The 26,969-nt window shown below is 38.0% G+C and overlaps 1 protein-coding gene across 2 annotated transcripts in view; it reads right to left on the minus strand.

Annotated features, from left to right (window-relative positions):
• Positions 1-7,124: 7,124 nt before the first annotated feature.
• USP6NL (USP6 N-terminal like) overlaps positions 7,125-26,969 on the minus strand; it is a 128,800-nt gene continuing 108,955 nt past the window's right edge. Inside the window, exons 11-14 of one of the 2 annotated variants that reach the window (XM_009285481.1) lie at positions 25,248-25,313; positions 25,059-25,158; positions 22,268-22,420; positions 7,125-10,746 (exon numbers count right to left, since the gene is read on the minus strand). In XM_009285481.1, the coding sequence (XP_009283756.1) occupies positions 9,305-10,746; positions 22,268-22,420; positions 25,059-25,158; positions 25,248-25,313 (1,761 nt within the window). In that variant the 3' untranslated portion in view covers positions 7,125-9,304. The remainder of the gene's footprint in view (positions 10,747-22,267; positions 22,421-25,058; positions 25,159-25,247; positions 25,314-26,969) is intronic. The other variant, XM_019473706.1, reaches the window with a different exon arrangement.

A 26,969-nucleotide genomic window follows, 5' to 3' on the forward strand; every position in this document is an offset into this window, starting at 1 on the left:
ATAAACAACACTAGAAAGGAAGTGTCAGAAGATGCAGGCTGGGAAGGTTTTATAAAGTGGCTCAGCTCTGGGCTAACAGTAAAACTGAGCATCTGTTAAATGCCAAGGATATAAAGATAGGATTTCTTCCTTGCCTTCGTAAGCAATTTGGACATTGGCTCCTCGAATTCTATGAAGAAGAGTGGGTGCTAAGTCACTTGAAAAGTTGGACACAAGCTCTTTGACCTGTTTCAGCCATTTAAAATAATTAGACCCAACTTCCCTCACAGGAGTACCATCATGGAGAGTGCTCTTTCAGCACTGCATAAACGTTGAGTGTTTGCTTTATGGCTGGAAACAATTCCAACCCCACGGCAATTGACTGCTACTGTATTGCTTAAAGAGAAAAGAATTGCAAGACGTGAGTTCAGGCAGTTCACCTTCCTTATTCTGAATATAAAACCCTTTAAAATTACTTATAGACCCCCAATGACCTCCACAGCTTGTGGCTTAGGCTCGTAGATGGAAACACAGTCTTTGGTTTACCTCTGGAGACATCTACCGAGGTGGCCAACTTGTCAACTAAGATTTTGCTGAACCCCCTCCAGCAAATGGTGCACACAAGGATGGATCCTTCTGTGTACGGTACTCAGAGGATGATATACAGAGGTAACTTAAAAAATAAGCAAGTCCAGTTCAACTACCTTGTTAGTAGCTGACAAGTCTTTTCAAAGGTATAGCTAACTCTCCATCTTTGGATGGGTAAAGTAATTTTCCTTTATTAATCCAATCTGATGATAATTAGAAGTCGTGGAAGTTTGGCTTCCCTCCTACAAGCCCCATTAGTCCAGCTGGAAAGGAAATTTGAGATCTCAGCTTAGGGTCATTCTGAATATCAGAACATGATTCACTTCTAAAGGGGAGGTAGACAAGGGAGTCTATCCTTAGAGTTAATAATAAAGTAATTATCAGGGTTGCATGAAATGTTACGCTGGGACTTGAAGGCCTCTGTAAGAAACCACTTAAATCAACAGGGAAAAACACCACCTGACCAACCCTATCGAGTATAACAAGAGGGTTATAATAAAAGTGATCTGCTTATGTGCGCAAAAATCACAAGTTCTGAAAGCATTTCAAAGCCTTTCAGACATAACATTTACAATGATAAATGTGTGCACAGCGTGACATCCCACCCATTCACTGAAATCATGCTTTTTTTTATAATGGCATTTAAAGAGCAAAACTATTTTCTTCCTTGCCCGAAGTTTTGCCATCAGAACTTTTCTCTGTGGGGAGCAGATAGAGCTGCACAACTTCCAGCAGGTCGAGTCTGCAGATGTTTAAGCCAAGGAGAATTTATGATCTTCCCCTCTCCGTTAGTGTTTGGCATTATTTGGACAGAGCAGGGAGGACAAGGAGAAGATGTTATGAAAATTGAGTATGTCCTTAAGCTTTGTCACAAAACAAATAAACAAAAAAACCTCCACAACCAGCACCCAGGAGGAGCCATGAATACTTAGAGGAGACAAGGGGCTTATTTCTTTCACTGCGAGACTAGGCGTGCTGAACAGAAATTGAGCACATCAGTAAAACAACGGCTGCAGGCAGGACGTATGCTGACAACCTAGCCGCGCAATTGGCACAGCACAGAGAACACCTGAGGTTAATGCTACATTTTTTACACGTTACATAGCAAAATTACAATTTATAGCATCAAAAAGGTTGAGGAATAGCTCTGCACAATGGATGAACTCCAGCAGCTACAAATGACTTTCTATAGCTGTAAGCGTACTAATTCTATGGCTATGAGAGACCATTCTTTCTTTACTCACTATATGTGATTAAATATTTACAAAGAGCGCTGCGCTCAGCCACCCGACAAAGACTGGCTTGCTCCTTCGTGTTGGCCAGCATAAAGATCTCAAATCATGGACATAACCTCCCACTCAAGCAAGGTATCGCTGAGGGAAAAAACTCAGCAAGCCACTTATTGTCCCAGTCCTTCCAATTAACTAGATAATATGTAATATAAGCACCTATATCACTTTTCATGATACAGGTGCTGCATACTGTAAAGCACAGCACAAGCACCAGATAGGCCTTTCTAAAGTGTTTGTGATTGGCTTTTATAGTCATATGTGCCATTTTCTGTTTTATAGTCTCCAAATCATGTACATTATCCTTTTTCAGTGATTTCTTCAAAGCAAAGTGACAGCGCTGCAACTTGAAGACAGACTTTGAGATGGACTGGAGAATGCAGTGAATTGATACGGAGCAGGTAGCCCATGACAAGGTGACGTAAGAATTGGAAAGGAAACTTATTCACTGGAGTAGCAAACAGGTGGACATCTCTACTGGAACTGAAATAACTGTGAGGGAAACAATCTGACACAGTAAAACCTGGGGAACAGAAGGGGACAGAGCTGTGAAGGATATCAGCAGTTACAGACACAAAGTTTGAACAAATGAAGGATGTCCGATGCCCACAGCATTAGTTGACATCAAATAAAGATCTTCTAACACAGTCACTTTCTTTAGAGAGTGAAAGGTTGATTGATGAGTTGCCTCTAAGGAAGACTGAGGCCAAGAGGACTGTTTTAAAACCACTTTAAAAAAATACAGTGACACCCAGTTTGTTCTAGGTTACCTTTACAGAGCACGTGTCCAGTAATTTGAAACCTGTCGACTTGCAGAATGGACTCAACTCCTCCTTTTCTGAGAGTATGGGTTCTCCATGATGCGCTTCAGCCAAGGTATTGCTCAACATTCAGAGGAAGAAAGCTCAGGGTTTACTAGAAACAGGCTATATACAAGAATCCCAACTCCATTCCCAAACATTAAGGCAGCTAAGCATCACCACCTTTGAAAATCCAGCCCTTTTGCTTTTAAACTTTGTGAGTTGTAGTATAAAAAACCCACATTACTGCTGGGTTCAAGCAGAGTCTTCAGCCAGTAAAGCTTTTCCACTTCCCACTTTTCCACTTACACTTGCAAAAACCCAGTTTTGATAGCTGAGTGCCAACCTGCCTGAAAATACCATCCAACCTACCTGATGGTAGTACTGGAGATCACTTACTACCTTTGGTGTCACTCTCAGTGACACGCAGCCCACCCTGTCAACTGAGTTATCTTTGGGGAAAAAGTCTGGGAACAGGTAAGCTTAAAAACAAGGCACAGATCAGACAAAATAATCTAACAGAGCTCTTTGTTATAAAAAAAACCAAGAGAGAACTGTTTTTTCCTAAGGGACAATACTGCAAATGATTCTAGAAGATACTGTTGAACTTGCAAATGCAACGCTCAAAGTGCGTGGTTTGAACCAGAAATCAGCTCTAGGTCTCCTAAGTCAGGACAGGAGCACAGGCGTCTTCATTCAAAGCACAGGCTTCAATTCTCTGCCTCATCTCATTTTGAGCAGAAAATCTGACAAAAGCAACATATTATCAGGAAATGAGGGGATATTTACCTAACCAATTCAAGCATGTCAGAGCTACATCTGACCTACTGCCAGTCTGAGCTGGCACGTTTCTGTGGCACAATACAGCATTTCGCAAAAAATGCTTGATTGGCCCTGCGTGTAATACAGCTTTTGTTGCTTGACACCGAGCAGAAGCAACCTCTAACTTTGGATTGCAGAGACTGTACAAGTGCCTCCAGACTACAGCATCCTTCACCAATTGCTAAATTAAATTGCTTTCTGTCAGAAAAAACACCTTTCTGGAGAATTTCTGACCAACTATAATATTGAGAACATAAATTATTTTTTTCTTTTTTTCTTTTTTTTTTTTTTTTTTTAATTTGCACAGCCTGGAGAGAGGAAAAGCTGAAGAGGCAAACAGTAACCTCTGATATTAACTGCTTTATCATGTTCCCAATGAACAGCAGAAACAGCAGCAAAAAGACATCACAAAACCTCTGAAAATCACGAGTTGGCACATTATCAGAGTAAGTAAGGAGACAGAAGAATCAAGCACAGCTCACCTTGACAAGGCTGACAATAAAATCATCAGTAAAATAAACACTACCAAAAAAAAAAAAAGAGGAAGAAAGAAAAGCCAGAACAAGATTATGTTCATTTTCAGATTATTCAGAACATGTGGTTTTGGATCTTCTAAAAGCACCATTGATTTTCTACTAACATATTAACTCCATAAGCACAAAGAGAGGCAGTCAGCATTAGCAGAGAGAATCAAATCACTCAGGAGAGGGACCTACGCGTTCCCTGTTGCAGTAAGAAGTCCTCTCGGCACATAGAAGCCAGAAAACAATGTTTTTCCCCAGCTCACCAGATTTGGCAACCACTTAAAGGCTATCCTGAAACAACTGCAATTATATTTCCAATTTCAATTGCTGGCCTAGTCATCTCCTCATTGCAACTCTGCTGTTAAAAGCATTTGGATTATCTTAATATTCCCCAAAAGAAATAAAAAACCAACAACAACAAAAACCTGCAGCAAACTATGCAGTAGCTTTATGCCATCTAAAGAGGAGCCTAAACTATACTTGGTTAAGTAACTGTTAAACTGTGCTACGTTTACAGAGCTTTACAAAAATGCAGTATTTAAAGGACTACAAAAAAAGATTATATTTTCCTCTCACTGAAGTATTGAAAGCAGAATGTACTCTGATGGAAATGAAATGGTGGGCGTTTGACGGCATATTTTAAATAGTATTCCTCTTTGTGCATGCACTATAATGCCACCCAAGGGGGAGATTAAAAAAAAAAGTCTGTAATTTGCAAGTCCATTTCAAAGTCATATTGAGGATGATGTGAAATTCAGGATAGGATTCTTGAGAGAAATCTCCCTGGAAAATGTGTATGTACCTCAGGGAAGCTTTGGATTTGCTTCCCCACACTGGAAGGCTGTTCTGTCTTTTGACATTTCAATGTTGTTTACTCTTTGCATCCAATTTTGGAATTACTGAGTGGTTTATTACAAAGGTGTATCTTTGACTAACAACAAGATATTTCTCCTCTGCAACTTCCAAGATTTCTAAAAATCCCCTACTATTTGTCTTGAAACTTTCATTGGTAGTGAGGATATAGCAGTTACTTTTACAGTAAGGGATTAAACCTGCTGTCAGGTATTATGAAGGTAACCGACATTTACATGTGTGAAGGACCGTCCTTTGTGGCCCTGGGAAAAACAGGATTGCCTACATTGGTCCGATCATTCTCAAACAACTGCAAGCAATATCATGCTTTAAAGCTTTAGGTAGCCATCAGCAGGGATTAGGAGGGAATACTCTCCTTAATAGACTTCTGGCTAAATGGGTTTTCTCTTTCTTGTGTCGCCTTCCCTGAAGCACTACAGACAGGCCACAGCTGGATCTGGGGAGAGGAAAAGGGTAAGATCATTTTCCTGAGGTCGGATTCTCCTCCTTAGATGCCCGAGTGAGCGGATGCTTAGATTCAAACTCATCACCAAATCTGATGTCAAAAGAATCTTCCCCAGGTCAGATGAGGAAGGAGCAAGGATGGCTTCTATCTTCACTTGTAGAGCATAACATGGCTTGATTATAGAGATAAGCAATTTGATCATGTAATCACATCCCACTCATCAAAAAGGTTAGGAGTACCCAGTGATACCGCAATCCTTCCTGTCTTTTTTCCATGGCCACAATTTGTACTGCAGAAGACTGAAATGCTTCAGTCCAACACTGAAGTCTTTAGATTTAATCTAGTATGGCATCAGGGTGAAAGGAAAAGCAACCACAGAAGACCACAGCATACCACTAGAGGGATTTGCTCTTCTTCTTAAATTCTAATTAGAATCATAGAATCATAGAATAGTTTGGGTTGGAAGGGCCCTCTAAAGGTCATCTAGTCCACCCCCGCTGCCGTGGGCAGGGACATCTTCAACTAGATCAGGTTGCTCAGAGCCCTGTCCAACCTGACCTTGAATGTCTCCAGGGATGGGGCATCCACCACCTCTCTGGGCAACCTGTGCCAGTGTTTCACCACCCTCAGCGTAAAAAATGTCTTCCTTATATCTAGTCTATCATTTTTATAAGCCCCCTTTAAGTACTGATGGGCTGCAATAAGGTCTCCCTGAAGTTTAATTAATTAATTAGTTTAATTTCACTTAATTATTGCCATACAGAAGTTAGACATCTATCCTTACTTAGTCTTCTGTGTTGTTCTGTGTTAGTGAAGAGAGTGTGGCATTAATCACTCTCCAAAACCCTACCTTGAACTTGTCTCACTAACCACAAGGAGAGCCATGACAACTAACTTGGGCAAAACCCCTACAGTTCATTCAGCTCAAAGCAGGCAAATTTTGGAAAACTATGAAACCATGGGAAGAAAAGGTCTCAAGTATTTTATGTTGATACTTACTGCTTGACTGTTTGCAGACCAAAGAAAACAGTGACAGAAAAGCTCTCATGAGGATATCTAATCCATTACGCTGAGATGATTCCCTCTACCAGCAAGATACCGGCACAGCTGTATCGCACTTTACTCTGCATCAAGGGGTTTTTTGTTACTGGTATGAATGACAGATCTGAACCTGGCGGTACCTTTAGTTTGGTTTGTCCAGTTAAATGAAGATAAAAGTGTATTTTGCCCTACAAACAGATTACACAAGGCTTTTTTTTTAAAAAAAAAAAGCTCTATACTGTCCTCTAAACATGTGACAGACACAGGGCAGCCTACAGTCAAACTATTATTTTGATCAATGCAACTTTGCAAGTCCCTCATGCCAATAATTCTCCTCTCTTGAATCTTGAATACGGCAGCCACAGTCAAACTATTATTTTGCACTTTGATCAATGCAACTTTGCAAGTCCCTCATGCCAATAATTCTCCTCTCTTGAATTGGTATTGGGTGAGATTATTAGAACAAAACCAGAACATTATGATCACAGTTTATACTCCTAGCTTTCACAAATCATAGGTTAAGGTTTAGCAGCGTAGTAAACTATAATCAATAATCTTGCTGCTTCTATAATAATGCAAAAGCACTATGTAGATTGTATCCATATTGCTTAGTCTAAAAATAAACAAGTACAAATTAAATAGGACATACATCAAATATATATACACGCACACTTCACTTACGAAAAGCATTTGTTTGTGCTGAGAAGACCAAAAATCCAGTTTTGAGCTAATCAGATAATTAAAAATAAAGACAAAGCAACATAAGCTTAATTATTATTATTTTAACATGTTAAAAATACAGTCACAGAAAAATAGGATACACAGTTATAAAACTGTTGCAGATGACATAAGAAAATAGTGTGTATATATTTTATATATAAAAATCTACAGTATACAGTATTGCTGATACATATTTTGGAGCCTTGTGTTGCTTGCACAAATAAATTGTACAGCTTTGTTATGAATTACAGAACCATCGTTAAACACTGAGATTATTACACTTAGCCACAATATTATATACATACATTTCTAAGCTGCTGTAAGCAATCAGAACTAAGGTAAGCCCAAGTCATATTTATCTTCACAATTTTAGTTTAGAGTTTCAGTGTAGTGTATTGCTACTGTTACTTTGCTGCGGTTTGCAATTTTTAAAATACAAAATTACCCAGTTCATTAAAAATTACATCAGACACATTATATACACAAAAAGTTTTTGAAATATACTAAGCAAATGTTACCTCCATTTGTAAAAATTGTTTTACTTCTGTACCTTAAAACTTACAGAGCCAACCTGCAGCAATTATAGGCACTAAAGCTCATTCTTTAAAGGAAAAAAAAAAAATATCCATTTCTACATTTTCAGTTAACAAATCTTACAAAACAAAAGATAATAGCACAACCTTCCAACCACCCAAATCTGGTGTTGATACCAATGTTTGGTACTTACGTATTAGAAAAATCTCTCTGTTAAGCACTCCAAGGACCTCTTCTGGCGAGATCCTTATCCGCCTCAACTCCCATTGGTTACAATGAGAGGTCAGTGCATTCAGCACTTACTACGCAGCACCCAGCAGCTCGCAGGACTGTATCCTACACGTGCCACTTCACCTGCATTTTTTTTTTCACCCCCAATTCACAGTCAAGGAAAGGAAAACACGAAGTAGAAAAGGCTGCAAACACTAATTAAAAATACTTACATTACCAGGAGTCTAAGCTTCCTATTAACAGTCAGGATCATTTTCGTGTAAAACACCACACAGTCTCTCAGCAGCCTGATAGCACAGCAGCACATGCCCAATCACAGACATGAACCTACCAGCTCTTTGGGGTAAAAAAGGGCAAAACAAAATGTAATTGACATGACAGAGCTTAAGAGAAGGGACACTGCATACTCACACAGCTCAGGGAATGTCAAGCCTCGACCAAATCTCAGACTCCTGCGTGTACTTCACAAGAGTGTCAAGGAGCTGGTCATTCTCCGATACCCGTGAGATTTGGCCCTGCAACCAATTTGTTTAGTTTGACAGCACAGCATGGCAAAAAGTGAAGGGTGCAGCACCATTTCTGTATCTGGCATTACTCTCACTGTGCTCCAATATTTTGCATATAGGACAACATTCTGAAGGTAGATTTGGGTGTGAAGATAAAAACTCCCCACTTTTGATGCACCCAAAACACTAGAGACTGCCCTGAATTTTAAGCACCATTTCTTAGCCAGATTAGAGAGACATTTTTGGCTTTCTGCTTTTGCCTGCCTGCTCCTTCTTGCTGAGGAAAATGACAAACAGTAGTCAAAGGAGAGGAAATTAACTCTCACATAAGATTAAATTAATAATCCCAAAGCATCTCTCCTGCCCAGAACAGATACTGGGATGCTGAGGCAGCTGTATAAAAATGACAGAAATTCCCATTCAAAATGAATGGCTTCTCAAATAAATTACAAAGAAAAATTAATATGAAATAAAAGTACTTCACAAGCTTTGCCCAAAGTTAAATGCATTTACATTTAAACTCTTTAGCTCTTTCCCCATATGCATTTGTGTATTATAAGTGCACACTCACACGCGCGCGCACACACGTCTATACAGTGCATTAACAATGTCAGTTAAAATAAAACTTGTAAATGTGTTACAGGTTTTAGGCAGAAAGATCATAACACAAGTTATTTAAACGTAAGGAACAGTGACAGTATTAACCATATTGTGTATATGATCTTATTGCTATGTCTATGTGCATCAGATCACTTTCAATAGCTTCAATGCAAGTCTAGGAACTCAACTAGCCTTCAATGAAAGTCTGAAACATCTTTAAAATAGCGTTGTTATTTTTGAGAGGCACGCGAACTGTCCGCGTTTCACAGAAGAACTGAGGTGGACTACTACTAAACACAGTAATGTTTAACAGGTTTTGGTTCTTGCCATTTTACTAAGTATAGACAGATTCTCAGAGAAGCACAGATTCATGCATAGACAATCCATCATTTCTATTTCGATAGTGTTGGGCTTGAGCTGATGGGCTTGAATATTGGTATTGTGGTGAACCACGCTCTTCAAAGGCTGGTGAAGTCCTGTATCTTATTGGACTATCCACAGAAACAGCAGGAAGACTATGGTCTTGAAAAGGCGTTGACTGAAAATGCTGATATTTCTGGAAATTATCCAAGTGGCCTTTGTTAACGTCTTGGCTCCAGGGCTGCCTGTAGGGTTCATCTCTGTAAATATACGCCGCATCTGGCCACTTTCTATCTTCTGGTAAATAATCCACTGGAGGGATTATGAATTTGACACCTGTGGGGGACCTTGAGTTGCTGGTATAAGCATCGACAGGGGCTACTTCTATCTGACCAGGGGTTGGTGGAAGAGGATTTTGGCGACTGGCAGGATAGGAATTCATTTGTAGTTTATCCGGAGAATAATCTACTGAAATAAAAGAACCATATGGCCTACCAGAAGGGCTGGTTCGATTCCCATGGTAATGTAGAGGTACAGAACTTGTATTGCCTATACTGGAAACATGCTTGGGAGAATTTCCATGGTAAGTAGGTGGATTACTATAACATGGCAGTGGCTGTTTTACATTCAGTCCATGAGGTGGTCCATCAGATTGTGATGAGTATTTTGGAGATCTGGGTTGTGAAGTGAAGGTGTAATTATTGGGTATTTTTAGTGGAGTTGGTATTTTTTCAGTTTGCTTTCTTGGACTATTAGAATACGTGATGTGCCTAGGGCTCTGTGTATGAGCCCTCTCAAGCATCTCTTCAACAAGATTCTCATTCTCATTATCAACTACTGGAACGTTGTCATACTGAGAAGCATTAGACCCTCGCTTACCTTCATCAGCATCCAAAACCCTCATCTTTTGCTTTACATTCAAAGGCTGCGTTTCTCCAGGACTTGGTGGTGGGCCCGAAACTGAATGGTTTATTGGCCTTCCTTTCACCTCTGCAGTGAGTTTCATAGTCTTTTCAATTATTTTGATATCAGATGGTTTATTCCACTTAGGTACAAATTCCCGTCTTGTATTTGAAGTAGCATTAGAATTTTGATTAGCAGCTGCATTATTATACTGTCTCGAATTGTCTTGCTCTGTTGGCTGAGGCTTTTTTCTGGTATCTACCTCGTTCTTAGGCATACTACTTTGTGTCTCTATTGGTCGAGTCTTCTGCTGTTTTAAGGAAGGTTTCTTTTCCAGTGAATTAATTCTTTTTCGGTTATTTGGTGAACTTTCTGGTTCTTCTCCTGGGGATGGTCTCCTCTCTGTCCTTCTTGTTGTTTGTGTACCAGTGCTGTTCTGCCCATTAGGCACTGGAGCGGAGTTAAGCACAGCAGGCTGAGGTCCTGATGGAATCTGCCCCAATGGCTTCTTTGGAAATTCATCATCTTTACCTAAAACAAGAACAGTAATAACATAAATTCACCTTTGTACAGGAGTTGTCTTTGATCTGTTGGTCATGCAAGCAAAAATAGCTATGAACTCTATTCGTACCCTGGGCCTCTCTCTGGATCACCATTCTGCTAAACACCTCAAAGGTTTTTCTGTATACTGACATTGAACAAAGATTTTGTTTAGGCTCTCATATCAACCAGTTACTCTAGTCTTCCTTTCTACAGCTGATGCAATCTTGCCAAGCTTTTGCTCATTCATGACACTGCTACAAAAAAAATCCTTTTCCTAGATGACATTTCGGTTACAGTACCTACTCTGTATGTAACCCTCCTCACGCTGTCCCTGTCACATTAAGTAAACTACTTGACCCACTTTAAAAATCCCTCCCAATATCCCTCCCCCTATCTATTGTCTTCCATTCATTCATCTTTTAATGTTCACCTCTGGTAAGCTATACTATCAGCTCCTTACTCACATGCACAAGCTTCCTACCAGACGTCTTTGAACTTTCTCTCACTTCTTTTTTTGGGTGGAGCTCCTCATTAACATCTGCACAGTTAAGTCCTTGTTCCCCCTCAACCCCTGCCTAGAAATTTCTTCCTCAGTATTAAAAAGCTACAGTATAACTAAAAGACTCTATACAGAACCGTATTTTTTTCGGTTCAGTTTTCTATCAGTTATAGAACAATTGAAGTAGCTAATACTGATATTGGCTACGTCATGATTTCAATTCAGTGTTCAATGGACAAGTTTTGCCAAACACAAGGACATCATTTACAGAACTAGGATATGAATGGAAAGACTGGAGCTCAACACATCACAACAGCCAGTGGTAAACATCAGTTATGTGGGGACCCAGAACAATCCACATTGCCACTACAGAAAGAATAAAGAAGTGCTTCACTGTTTGATGCTGCTCATAGAACAATTTACATCAAATTTTCCACTGCAGTCTTTCTCCTTAGCAGTCAACGCCCTTCATATTCTCAAAGTCTTTTACCATATCCACTTGCATTTAACTTATTTAATGGTGTAATACATTACTTTCCCATTATAAGCAGAAAAGGTCGCATACTTCTCATTAAATTCATTAATCTAAATTTAATTTATTTGATGTTCAGTATTTCAAAAAAAATAAACAAACTTTTAAAGTCAGCATTACCAAACAAATCCTGCACTGTATCTATTTATTAAGCAAAAGCTCTGTTGTAAGGAGAAAAAAAAAAAGAAATGGCTACCCTTGCTTAGATGTTATGCAAAATAAATTATATAAAATGGCTGTTAGTAAAATAATTTTGTTTAATTCCTGCTTCTTCCTAAGACAAGAACTGTAGAATCTTCCTCCATCATCAAAGATCATACAGCTAGCACCTCACCCTTTCTAGCTATTTGTAATTAAAATTCCTTTTATGTATCTATATGGGTTCACAGGAGCGAATACACACAAATGCCTCTATCCCTGACACGAGTGCTGTGGTTAGAAGTGAGCTATGTTCATTTTTACAGTCAATAGTACAAGTTCAATCTTTGATGACTGGTTCATGATAGAGATACACAGAGGAAAGCCAGCAGCCAAGGTCAGTATTATTTATTATAACAGCATAACAAACTACCATCACAGATCAGTTGCTATATAAACTAAAAGAAAACTTACAGTTTGTGCCAGCTAGGACATAGCAGGAGGACAGCAGAGAAGAATACAATGACGCCATGTGTCGTGACAAGATAACTAAATAAAAAGTACTTAACAAAAACAGTCTGGTTTTGCCAAACAATTAAACTAGCCTTTTCTTGATTCTCAAAGTCTTCATATGAAGCCAAAGGTCATATGGAAACCTACCCTTTCCTTTAGAAATACATAACTTCAGAAACCTCCATTTACATATAATAAACAGCCTACCCAGGCTTTCTGTAGAAAAACCCTCCACTCTTACTTTCCCCTAGTTATCCTCTGCTCAATTATGACCATACAGTTATTTAGATACACAAGTCTATGCTCTTACACTGAAGGTACTCACTGTCTACCTTGCTACAAGTTGGCAAAAGGAAGATACTCGTGCTGAGCCCTCTCCCCAGTTACTTGTGCCCAAAGGGGAGATTCCACATGTTAAATCATCTTACAGGATTATATACCTGGCACGCTATACTCTGTGATGGAGAACACCTACACAAATGGTTGCAAGACAGTACAGCAGGTTACACGGTGGGGTAGCGCCTCAGCATTAGGCTCCAGTGAGTGGCTCTTGGAATTACAAGCCTCGTGCTTTGTTCTCTCTCCCTGCAGGGCCCCACTATTCACAAATCAGGCTAAAATCTGGAGCATGGGTCTGTAGACCCGTGCTCCCCAGCAGCACACCATTGGAAGAACAGATGAGGGGACAGAGGAATGAGTTGCATGGATGCTGTAAACAGATGATTTAACAGCTCTGCAATATACTGTCTGCTGCACCAGCCTCTTCAAAACTGTTCTTTATGAACAGGAGTTCACTTTCTGAACTTGCTTCAGTTTGGCAAAAGGCATTTGTACCACTTAATTCCATTTGCATCCCCAAACACAGTGTCAGGCAAAGTTGAAGCTCTTGCCTTCTAAATAAAAGTTAATTTTGCCCATAATAAATATTCCTGATACTGGATCTATACATTACAGTGCTTTCAGTCTCACTAATTTTGAATGTTAAAATAGCATGAAGTCTGAATTAAGAAACAATACTCAAAGTACATATCAAAAACTTGTAATCTAAATCATATAGAACTAGTCTTTATATGCTGCTAATCCATTTATAACCTCCAGGTGATCCATAGTAGTTATGGGATAGCATAAGAAAATGGCTCCTCAACAGCTGTAAATTATTTAATTTCTGTCCTTGTATGCAATGAATGTTTTAGAAAAATGATTTATTTTCTTCCATGCTTGAAATTAAACTATTCAAGCTATATATACAAAAAACTGAAGACAAGTTCCTCTAGTAGCTGCAATGCTTCCTTCATTTGTACAAAGAAGTTAAAAGCATGAACTGATTTCCTTTCTTCCAGCTTTTACTCTAAGAAATGCATACAGAGCAATACGAGATCCTTTGAAATATACTTGGTTGTACAATAAAGGTGGGTTTTGTGTGAGTTTTTTGTTTTTTAATTTCACACACTTAAGGTTTCTTAATTACCATTAAGCTCTAATAAAACCCAAGTGAGAATACTGCAGACATTTTTACTGAATTCTATCTAGGCTGCTTTGAAGACTACTTTCTGTCATCTTTCGTTCACATTTCAGGGTAAAAGAACACACTACAACTAGGCATATGTGGGCTGCACTGTCTAGATGATATATCCTATAACACGAATTACAGCTGTAAAATGAGTATCAGAGAAGTCTTACCATGTCTGTTGTGAAACTGTTAAAACTCGACATTAATTAATGTACTGAGTAACAAGCAAAGCGTTCCAAGACAATAGTTCGTTTAGAAGAAAACCTCTCCATTCTAACAGCATGATACCATGTTTATAGGCTGGTAATACCGGAGCTTAGTGCACTCTTCCAGGGAAAACAAAAATATGGAACAATGAGTACGTGTGGCAGGAGGGTCAGTGGGGAAAAGAAGAAATACAGCTTTAAATCTTAGCCACAGGGCTTCCACAGAACTTGGTTTAACTTGACCTCAGACAGAAACAACTGACACAGCTTGCTTAATCAACCACATCTGCATGTGAAACTTTAAGAAAGGCCACATTGCTAGAGGTACTCAATTCAGTAATCAAAGTAATCAAAGCTGCGAAGCACAGGCCTTGTTCTGGTTCAAAAATGCTTAAGCTCTCATCACCTCCTGCCATAAAAAACATTGGAAGGAAAAGAGTTGTATAAGGATCTATGATGCTGCAGCACAAAGATATCCTGCAAACTGGTCACCTTCTAAAGGAAAACCAATTTGTTTTAAACTGCAAAACAGATATTTAATTCTAATTTAAGTATACAGATCATACATACATACACACACACACAGAGAGCTGTCACTTCTAGTGGAACTACCAAATACTTTGAAAAGAAGGAAAAGAGTTGTATAAGGATCTATGATGCTGCAGCACAAAGATATCCTGCAAACTGGTCACCTTCTAAAGGAAAACCAATTTGTTTTAAACTGCAAAACAGATATTTAATTCTAATTTAAGTATACAGATCATACATACATACACACACACACAGAGAGCTGTCACTTCTAGTGGAACTACCAAATACTTTGAAAACAAATAAAAACTCCTGAAGTTCAAAAAAACCCACAAAATTGAACAAGTAGTGGATAACCGAATCTATCACCATGCACATTAATACAATGAGGCATTCCTCCAATGCACAAAATAGCATGCAAACTATGTCCGTGAATGCTTTAAGCAGTCCACTATCAGCAAGAATAGCAAGATAACCATGATGCTGCGTGCTGGCAAGAAAGAATGAAAAAAGGTAATAAAAGCAAAAAGCTGAGGAAAAGAAACTACAATGCAAAGGCAAATGAAACCAAGTCACAACAAACATCTCTACCGTTAAGAGGTAAACAAAGAGCTCGCCAGAGAAGCATGCGAAAGCACCAATTCTTCTTAGAAACCGTATATCTTTCGTCTACCAATTTTCCACTCCAAATCTGCCTAAAGCCTCACACGCAGCTCTCAACCATCATCTTTACTACTTCAACTAAACTCACTGTTCAAACTACTCAGACCTAAGCACGCAGAAATTTTATTTGGATGTTTTCAAGGACATTCAATTGAATATCTGTTTGTACCGTTGATCCAAAGTCTGAGTTAATTCACTTTCTGGACATACCTGTCTGACTGAGGAATGGAGAAACATTTGAATTCTACAAGAAGTATTTCTGGGACAAGTGCTTTTCTATACAATCTATGATGTTTACACACAAGGTTTAAAAGCATTTTAAAACTAGAAGTTAAGACAAATCTGTCCAGTTCAGCTGAGATTGTTTTGGCAGCGACCACTACAGTCATCGAATATGCCTTTGTCTTCTGAAGCAAACAGGGCAATCAGATTTTTTTCCCAGGTTGCCAGTACTTGCATGAGATGCAGAACTGGGTAACTCTCATCCTCCTCTCCCCCTCTTCCTTCAACAGAACAGGTTCCTAGACAGAGTTTAGTTACTGGCTTTTCCCAAAGACAAACATAATAGCTTATATCAGAATTTACAGAGCTGGGACTATAGGATTTTCTATTTTTTCCTTTAAAAGAAAGGTAGCGATTTAGTTGGCTTGTATGCAGTATACCATAAAATAAGCAAACAACAAAGAAAATAGGGTGAAAAATGGGTGAGGAAGGAGAGAAATGGAAGTAGAGGGAGACAACTGAAGCAAAACAAGAACAATCAGGTGCTTGTTTGCTGCTGGTAAACATATTACCTGACATGAAAAGAAGCAAAGCAAACATGAGGAGATCTGACTGTTCCCCAAAAGATAAGAAATTCAAGTCACATTAAAGAAAGTTTTAGTCTGCTGACTTCTTCCTGCTCTAACAAGTCTTGGTCACCACCCAGTGGAAGTCGATCTCAACTACAAGACTTTTACAGATAATTGCTTCAGGAGGCACTAACAGCCTCATGCATTGAACAGCAGACATATAATTGGAGTAAAGTGCTTTAAGTGCTCTCTCCAGTGAATAACAGTCTAGTCCTTAATTTCAGCACCAGAATACATGCACTTTGACTGTTCTAACACAGTTTTCGAGGATGGTAATGGTCATAAAAACAACTCTTAAAATTACATCTTGATATTTTGTGTTTATCCTCCATCGGTGATGTCCCATCTTACTTCTTCAGTTTACAAGTCCAAGAGAATTTTAAAGAAATTTAAGTGCCTGCACTAGAAGCTCAAGCTGCTGTCTGAAAGTCAACCTCTGCTCCTCCTCCTTTATATGCCATCATCGGCAAAGGAGTTACTAAAATGAAATCTTGCCTGACAACTTGAAGGTAGAACAAAATACACTGTTTGCCTTTCTGCTGCTATGTCACTTTTGTAGTACTGGCAGTATGGAAAACTTATTTTATAAACATCTAGATAAACAGATAAACAATAGAGATGTTAACAAGTTTGGTCATCAACCAGAAGATACAGGTGGCCAGCGGTACATCCGTATGCTGCCTTTGTAAAAAAAAATTTCTAAAATTAACCACTTCGCTTTACATCCCTAATTCCACATTTCTTCCAGAAAATATACTTTCTTGAAAAGTCAGTTTAAAATAGGAATATGAACAGTGACCAACATAATTTTCTGGATCATATTTTTAAAAAGCATGCAAGTTTTAAACAGCAAAGATTTTTAGAAGATGCAAAGCCAATGCCTAGAACTGCTGAAAATAATGTACTAATTATATTAGTATTGATTCCATATATTAATTTCCTTCATAATATTGTAAAGTAGTTGTATCACACAAGAAACAAGGCAGAAAAATTAGTTTAGTTTATTAAAATATGAAGTGCATTGTGTGAAATAGCTACTTGTGTATTCTTCAAGAACAAGTGAAAAATCCAAAATTTCTCTGAAACAAAACACAACCAACAGAGAGACACCATCAGAAACAGGAAAGTCAAGCTGACTTACATATTTCTATTGTTTTGCCTGTCAAAAGGCGCATTAACAGCAGAAAGTAGACATTATTTAATAGATTATCAACCTAGTATATACTCTTGCACTGTCACTGATGAGTATTTAAAATAGACAGATATTTGAATAAAAGATAGTGACAATAAATTTAATAAAAGAATACCTTTAAAGATAAATAGCAGATAAACATTTAAAAATTATGGCAAATGCAAGATTCAAACTCAGCTAGTTTTCCCAGTATACAGAAAAGACTGGGAGAACTAGAAGAACTGAGTCGGAGTTTAAAGCTGGTGTTAATGCGCACAAATACAGTTAAGATGATCACAAGGACAAGAGCAGATTCCAAATTTGCCAATACTGCTTTAAAATTAAGGTACAAGACCTTTATCTCTGATTTAAGTCCTTCTCAGTTGCTGTAAGGTCTATTAAGCTTTCAGTCACAAAAAAAATCCAAGCCAGGATCCCTCTGCCCTCCCTTTTCAGGACACCTTATATCAAAATGCAGGTGAGAAATTGTCTCAAGAACAGACCTGAGAGCCTTCAGCCTTGAAGGTGGGCCTGACTGTCTTGTTTATGAAGCAGTAGATTAGTAAACTATTTTGAGCCACATATTTTTAAGTAGAATATGAAACTTTCACTGGTAAACATGTTTGTTTATTAAAGTCAGACACGATAAAAAAATATATTTATTAATATATAAATATTGTTTATTAAGAATTGTATTATTTATGTAGCCCTACAAGAATAACTTATAGCAAAGCTGGAAATTCTATCCCTATCTTGTGAGCATTTAAAGAATTTTGCTGCTGTTTTAAATAACAGCCAAGCAAAGAATCTGCATCAAGAAATTTTGGAAATCAGTGGTGTATACCAAGAAAACTCCTTTCACTATGCTCTAGACATCATCCTTGAATTAAGGAAGAGATTGTCCGCTCTGCATCAGATCTGGCTCCTTGAGAAGATGTAAACAGGAGTCATACAGACTTAGATGAGTGTGCTGTTCAAGAACCTGCCGTGGTGTGGACGCCCTCCATAACATTCCAGGCGACCCAGAAAATACCAATTCCCTTTTCTACTAAATTTGCTTGAGGTTATGTCAGAGGAGAAGTACCTTAAAGGGCCGTTTCTACCATATAGCTGTCACAGCCTGCCTCTCTGAGGGCTTGATAACCAAGCGGCTTGCCAGTAACAAGCATGCTTACCCATACAGTTTACTGTCTCCATAGTCACTGGAACAGGGATGCCTACCTTGGGTTTTGAGAACAGCAGTTAAGTTGCAAGCCATCCTCTGAAGGTTGTAGTTGCTAAGTACTGGCCAGCAGTTAGACTAGAAATTGCCACAAAGAGGAATGAAAATCCATGGTCTGCTTTATGCAAAATAGCCCTAGTATTGGCAAAAGCATTTCACTGACATCCAAAATTATCATGATCCCCTTAACGTCCATTCTCATGCTGTGGCTGAGAATTTTAAGGGTTTTATCAGTGAGAAAGTGTTAAACGAAGTCCCTTCCTTCCTCTCTGCTCTGAAGGAAACAATGAGTTCCTTAATTCAACGGGAGAAGCCATGGAGAAAGCAAGCCAGAGAAAGCTACATCAGACATAAGCAGACATCCACTTTAAAGTAACGAAAAAGTTATTACCTCTTTTAATATCCTACTGGAGCTTACTCTACTAGGGCAGGAAAATCTATACAGCCTAACAAAGGATGCCAGATGGAAAATTCCACTGAGCCTAATTAGCTCACTGCTATTCCTGGATGACTGATACTGATGCAACTGTAAGACGGAGATTTTTTTTTTTCCCTAACATGCTTTTTTACTTTAGTTCTTAAAGGTGTAATTGTTGCTCAATGAAAAAAAAAAAAGCACAAGATAGGAAGTAGCGCTTTGATTTCAGCTGAGAAAACTAAAATAAACACTATTTTCTCAAGCTACAGTGGATACTTAAATGAACAGTCTGGTATTTTTTCTGTGTATATCTGCATGACATATAATGGTTCCAGAAGTTTTACATGAAATTAGAAGAAAAATACTAAAAAGAGACTGAAGGTAGTAAAGATAGTAGAGTCAGACAGGCACGTGAACAAAGCTGAATGTCTAGAGAATGCTGAGAACCTGTAGAAAAATATTATTGCCTGAAGACAGTGATTAGTAAAACCAAAATGAACATCAAAGTGGGAAAAGGAAAAAAAAAAAAATCAAAGGCTTGTGAAATTCATATGAAGAACAAATGAGGCAGCCTCACTCAACTACAGATAACAGCAGACAAATCAGCTAGACTCCCAAGGATTAGGGTGAAGGCATTTTATATTTATTTTGTGAAAGGTTAAGTAATGTTCCCATTTACCCCTGGCAAAATATATACCACACAGAGAGGCTTTCCCAGGCTACTTTGAAATTAAAAAGAAAAACGCTCAGTTCCTCATCCAGCACCAAAATACACTTAACTTTAGCTTTGCTTTTCCTATTTTAATATTAAACCTCCCTCATTCATGTTGGGGGGAGGGGGGGAAAGGCATTTTAGTGTCATTGATGTTGCTTTAGTTATCCAAAAGAAAAGAACCAATATGGCTCAAAACAATTACCATCCTGTCAGCTAGTCATATCAGAAGTTACACTTAAGTGTACAAAGTATGAAACCAAACAACTTTCATACCATTGCCAAACTGTCTCGGCAAGAAGATGCATTCACTAGCCTTTGCTGTTGGTTTCCACAAGAAGAGTCCTTCTGTCTCACACTTTCTGTTACTGCATTGCAAGGTAGATGGCTCTTATGTCACCTAAAGCCTCCTTTAATTTTCTGTCAAAATCCAGAGTATTCTCAAACAAAATTTCACTTGAAGGCATTTTACATTCTCACAAAAGAAAAGCCTTAAAACATAAATAAGTTAGGAACAGACTTTCTGCCTTCGTTTTTTTTCCCATCAAGAAAATTTCCAGTAAATTCTGTATTTTCTGCAGAAACTCTCAACACGAGTTACATGCATGTGATTTTCTAGGCTGGAAGATACATTAACTCTATCATGTAGCAAACTACAAAAATCTTTTTGAACTCTTCAGCTACCACCGTTTCAAGTAGAAACTAGAAACTTCTCACTGCTGAAATTTACTTTACCGCATCCATGAAAAATCTACCCATCTCCAAACAATTAAAGTTTTTTGGGATAACCCCCTCACTGTTCAAACATAATCAGGGAGAACTCTGTATTTAAAATTTAATGGAAAGCACTCCCATGATCTATCTTCCTTTAACATGATGGAGTGGAATTGATGCTAAAAGACAAAGTTGCTCATTGATGTGTTTGCTCACATCTAGTCATCATGACCAACTATCAGCTGCGACAAGATGTCTGACAAAGCACACAGCTGAAGAGTAATGCTGAAAAGAGCAACTTGCTCTGAAGAACAAGTCAAGACTGAAACCTAGCTTGTGGAAAAAGGATGGAGAGAAGGCTGTGATTCGAAAGGGGAAGCAGCAGTGCACGCAGTAACATGGAGAACTGCAGACTCACAGAACACAGTCTGTAGATGAGAAGGACCAAGACGACTGAGCAGACGGACAGACGAGCAGGAACTAGACTTAGACCTATTGTGGGTGGGAGAAAGCATGCTGGAGACATGTTATAGAAAGTCAGAAAGAGGGCAAAACACAGGAATAGGGAGCAAGAGAAATGGGAAACTCTGACAAGAAGCCAAGATGATGGGCAACAAACGTACAGAAAGTGTTTGTACTCCAGAGGCACAGATCTGCTGAAGAACCAGATGAAACAGTTATCTATTTGTGATGAGTGGTCCTGAAACAGCGCAATACCGCATGCAATAAATAAGGTCTACAGAAACAGAAAAATGAAGTTCATTAATGAAAGAGCTTCAGGAACAAATTATCACGACAATCCTACATAGGCAACCTTTATTCTGACATTTCTTAACTTCTGAAAGCTAACCATAGCAACTTAATAAAATTATTTTAAGGTAATTTTGCCATATTTTTAAAATTTTTAAAAACATATCTTCTTTTTCAAATACTATTCTACGATTAGCAAGAATAAAGAAAAAGGACTCTGAATAATCACAAGAAAAATTCCAATTAAAGATTGTGGAGGTAGGGATAGAAAAGATAATAGAATCTTAACACAGGAAGAAGAGATCCTATACACATTTCGTAAGCAGTGCCCCACGAAACAACCATCTCCACTGCAACCAAAAAGCACAAACACAAAAGGCTGAGAAGAAACAAAGAAAATAATTCAATTAAACACCCAGAAGGTCTATCACCTGCAAACAATTAAAAATCTGGACTTGGCTAACAGAAGAAACTATCTGACCTGAAGTTTGTTCCATAGCTAATCAAGCTACAAAACAGTCTGGATTCTCAGACAACACCATTGCTTCAAATAATTTGCAACCTTGATAATTAATCTTCTATCTTAAAGACTTTATAAATCCAAGTTAATAAAATTATCAGAACATGGGATGTTTTAAAGTGCTTTGCCATTAGCTTACAACCAGTAAACAAAACACCAAAAAAAGAACAAACTCATTAAATGATGGGTGTTGATTTTAAACTGTAAAATATTTTTTTGGGAAAAAAAAAAAAACAAAACCTATGCAGTGATGAAGAGATAAATATTTGCAAAATTTTTAACAGCATGAATTAACACTTTAAAAATGGGCAATGTGTGAACAGCTCCAAATATCTAAATCTGCATATGTACAAGTTTCTTACCAGCTACTGGTAAATCCAGCTTTGCTCGTTTCAATTCTGATATAGAATTTTGGAGCTGGTCTATTACAAAGTCATCTTCATAGAAGAAATCCTTGGCTAAAGACTCCTGCAGAAATTCTAAAAATTCTTCCATTTGTAATTTCATCAGATGCTCTATATAAGAACAAATATCTAAATCTGCATATGTACAAGTTTCTTACCAGCTACTGGTAAATCCAGCTTTGCTCGTTTCAATTCTGATATAGAATTTTGGAGCTGGTCTATTACAAAGTCATCTTCATAGAAGAAATCCTTGGCTAAAGACTCCTGCAGAAATTCTAAAAATTCTTCCATTTGTAATTTCATCAGATGCTCTATATAAGAAGAAAATATTATACATTAAAATATCTTGATTATGAACATTGGAACAGGTACTTAAGACACTAGATGCCTTTGTTTTCAAAGAAGAATGAAAAACACTTATTAATTAAGCAGATAACAGAATTCTACACCAGACATCTATAAAACGCATTAAAAATTCACTTGCAAATCAGCATGGAAATGCTTTCTACTTATCATTCTTTACTTAGGACAATGTTTTTAAGAAGGGGCATCTTCAGAAAACTAACTACAAGTCACCCTCCTTCAGCCTTATTATGTCCAACAGCTTCAGGTCTTTGTTTTTCAGCCTGCATCCTCAATTTACAAAACATTGCTGTAGAGCTGTACAACATACATCATCTCTTTTATTAAGAGCTTTGAAAAGCAGTAAAACATTTTAAAAATTGATATTTACGGTATCCTCATTCACAGCTGAATTAACTTCCAATGAAATGATGATGGCAGTTCACCCGTCAGAACCGCTTCAGGCTATCTGAAAATTCAGGTACTTTTTGCTACTTCAATCAAATTCAAGTCATATTTTGAAAGTCATTTTACAGTTATCAGATTATTTTTCTTTCCCTTTTTACAATGCAGTGTGGCCATGTTTCCCACACAAATCTATTTGGCTTGCAAGGCTGTAACTGCATACCTGTGTAGCTTCTTTAAGCATATGTATGCCATCAAAAATTCCAGAATGTACAATTTCTATACAGAAACCATAAAAAAAAAAATGTTTTTGCAATGTAATGAAAATGCTTTTGGCATATATTCCACAATGGCACTTTGACTGGGTAGCTATATCATCAATGTTTTTAAGGGTAGACAAGAGACCGGAAAACAAATCAGAATCCGTCTTCTGCCACCTTCTCTGCCAGTCCTCTAATCTCTTCTCTGTTGCCATAAGGTACTCTCGGTGTTTTGATTGTGGAGGAAGTTGCTACATACTTGTTAAGCAAGCAAACCTGCACTCGAACTTTTTCCTTGCGTCTTGCCATAAAAAGAGTGGTGAATAAAAAAAAAATTCAAGTAGATGTCTATTTGCAAATAAAGAAGATAAACCAAAATGCCAAGCCTAACGTTTTGCCTCTAAATGTTTAGCTTTCTTAAGTACAATAATTTAAAAAGTAACCTTTTTCATTTTTCAAAGCAGTTTATGAACAAACTAATGAATACACCCCAGTGAAACAGTGAGGTAGTATCACCACAGTTCAAGGAGGGTAAACTAGCAAGCAAATTAAGACATCAATTCTGCAGAGCTCCATGCAGACCTCTGAGTTTACATAGAGTTAAATGACCTCACTAAGAAAGCTGAAGTCCCAGAGTAAGACTGTATCAAACTCGAGCTACAAGGCATCATCCTGAGAAATGCTCTAGTATATTTAGGAGCTAACATCCATCCTCAAAAGCTTTTTGGATCTTTTGGAACTTAAGGTGCTAAATCACTTTGGGGAACCAGGCATAGATGCTTTAGAAAATTATTCTGTTCAAAATCTCAAATTTTACTTTACCCGAAGGCAAGAGATGGAAGAGAAGGCCATCCAGGCAGACTACACAAATTCTGAATTTTAATTACATCCTTGGACAAACAACGGTACAGAGAGAGACATACGCTAGTGATTCCTCATTGCTGAGTTGTTAGCTGATAGAGTTTCAGTTATTTAGTGGCACACTCTGGATTCTTTGTGCGTTTTTTTGATTAATTTAAATCCTGTAGGGGCTAACAAGCCATTTCCAAACCACGGAACTACAACATTTTTTCCCCATTGTTTAATCAGCAATACAGCTCACCTCATGTCAGTGTTTAAATAACTTTCTTACTATAATAAATATTTTTCTATGGCAATCACATTATATTGGGTCCGGCTGAGATGGAGTAAATTTTCCCCACAGCAGCCCTCATAGTGCTGTGCTTTGTATTGGTAGCTAGAGAAGGTGTTGATAACACACCAGTGTTTTGGCTAATGCTGAGCAGTGCTCCACAGCTTCAAGGCTGTCTCTCCAACATTCCCCCCCACCAGCCTCACCCAGCAGGCTGGGGGTGGGCAAGAGGTTGGGAGGGAACATAGCCAGGACAGCTGACCCCAACTGACCAAAGGGGTATTCCACACCATATGATGTCCGCTCAGCAATAAAAGCTAAGAGAAAGGGGGTGCGGGGGCGGAGGCAGCATTCATTATTACAACCTTTGTCTTCCGGAGCAACCGCTATGCATATTGAAGCCCTACTTCCCGGAAAGTGGCTGGACATTGCCTGCTGATGGGAAGTACAAAATAAATCTTTTGTTTTCCTTTGCTTCCACATGCAGCTTTTGCTTTATTAAAATGCCTTTCTCTTGACCCATGAGGTTTTTTTCCATCTTATTTTCTCCCCTCCCCTGTCCTGCTGAGGAGGGGAAGCGATAGAGTGGCTTGGTGGGCACCTGACATCCAGCCAAGGTCAACCCACCACACACACACATTAATAAAGCCAAGATCTTTATCATTTTGTGCATAAGGAAAGAAAAATACCTGTCAGAAATAGCGTAAGGCAAATGGGAAACCAAGATTTTCACACAAGGTCAAGCTACACAAAATAAGAACAAAACCAGCTGAATCTGTTTAGCATTCAAATGTTTGAGAGATTCCTTACTTCTGTGTAGTTTCAGAATTGTGTAAGACATAGCAGTGAGAATCCGCTCTCCTTCAAGTATGTAGATATCCCATATCCTGAGGCTTAATGTAAAGGGAGTCTGCAATGACAGAATCGGGCAACACTGTGAAAACAGTCTCTCCCAAGTCACCATTAAAAACAGAAATAGAAAATAAAAAACATACTCACACGATCAAGGAAACACTGGAAAAACCACTTTGTTGTGTAAAAGCTAGTGGACATATCCTGGGAGTCCTGTAAAAAAATGCAGAAGTTTAAAAATACTCACGAAAATCAAGTAATGCCTTGCACTGTCCGTGAAAAAAACATTTTCACTTTGAGGCCCATGTACCCAATATTCACCATAAAGAATTAATTTAACTACATGAAACACTGTTACTTCAATCCAACAAATACAATTTCTGTCTTTTATAGTTTTTCTTCATCAACTTCACCACCTGAAGAAACATGCATTCGGAGATGCAGAGGTATTAACACATCTTAGACCTCCATCTTACTCTTGGGACAGAGGTAGCAGAGGATTAAATCCTCTCTCAAGAAAATAAATCAATATTCTGCAGCAATCAAAGTTCAGGGACTGGGTCCATTTAGTCTTTCATTTCCCTATAGCAAGGCTGCCAATTCATGCCAAAGGTTGAAAAGATTTTGTGACAAGAATACCTATCTACCAGAAACCAGCCTAAAACAATCAAATTCTTCAAACACAGGACCTCAAAACAGCACTTAGACTGATAAGGAATTTCATTCCTTAATTAAGGGGCCTAATTTCCCCTAGAACATAGATGGTCCATCTGGTATGCCACCCCATTCAAAGATGGCTAAAGTTTCTTTGCAGTTTCATGGAGCTCTTCAAAGTTCTTTGCACAGTTAGAGGAAAAGCTAAAGTAAAAGCTGAAAAATTAAGAAAATCTGAATTTTAATTTTGGGATAACATCATATTCTATGCTTGCCACATTCAGCTTTTCCAAAAATTTCAAGCATATAAACACTGAATAAGTAATGGACCAAATCCAAAAATTTCAATTATACAAACACTGAATAAGCAATGGACCAAATCCTTCCGATTTATCTGCAGGCTTCACCTTCATCTTTCAGCAAGTTAAAACGGGCTCATCTTAGTGATACATTCACAGTAAGAAATGAGGGAAAATAATTCTTAATATAATTGAAATAATCTTTATGAGATTGTCATTTTGAGTCTTTTAAAAAAGCAGACAGAACAAAAAACACCTTACTTTGAGATTTTTCTAACCTGTAAGAATAGCCACCAGCCTACTGATAGATAGATATAATGTACCAGCCCTTCCCCTGAAAAAAAAAAAAAAAAACTGATTGCTATTAAATTTAATGCCACTAAACTAATTCACGCAAAAATAGAACTAAGTTCTGATTTAAAACTGAGAAGAAAAAAATATAATAAATATATATAGAGAGTCAATGTTTTCTGGATCCCTCTAATCAAGTGGCCACGAACTCCCTCAGAAGGGAGCTATGAAAGCATTTTATTTAAATTAGTTTTTTCAGTTACTGAAGCAACTTTCTACACTTTCCTGAAACTTTCTTTTTCAAGTGACCCAAGGCAGGGGGGAAGATGGGGGACAGATGATAGGAAAAAAAAAAGATCTTGCTTAATAAATGCAGTAATAAGAGGTATATAAACAATATACAAAATTTAATAATGTGACAGCCTCTGGTTGTATCACCTCAATCATGTATAACTATTTTTGGGTTTTTAGAATATATAAGGGCCTTTTACCATTTACTGTTAAAACCACCCAATCTTCTTGGGATTATTCTATATTTTGTTCCTGAAACATGACAACCTCCAAAATGATAAGACTGTACTTCTAAACAAGAATCATCATCTTGCATGTACTGTAAAAACTAAAT

The sequence above is a fragment of the Aptenodytes forsteri genome, unplaced genomic scaffold (genome assembly GCF_000699145.1).
Source record: "Aptenodytes forsteri isolate BGI_AS27 unplaced genomic scaffold, ASM69914v1 Scaffold87, whole genome shotgun sequence".
Classification (NCBI taxonomy): Eukaryota; Metazoa; Chordata; class Aves; order Sphenisciformes; family Spheniscidae; genus Aptenodytes; species Aptenodytes forsteri.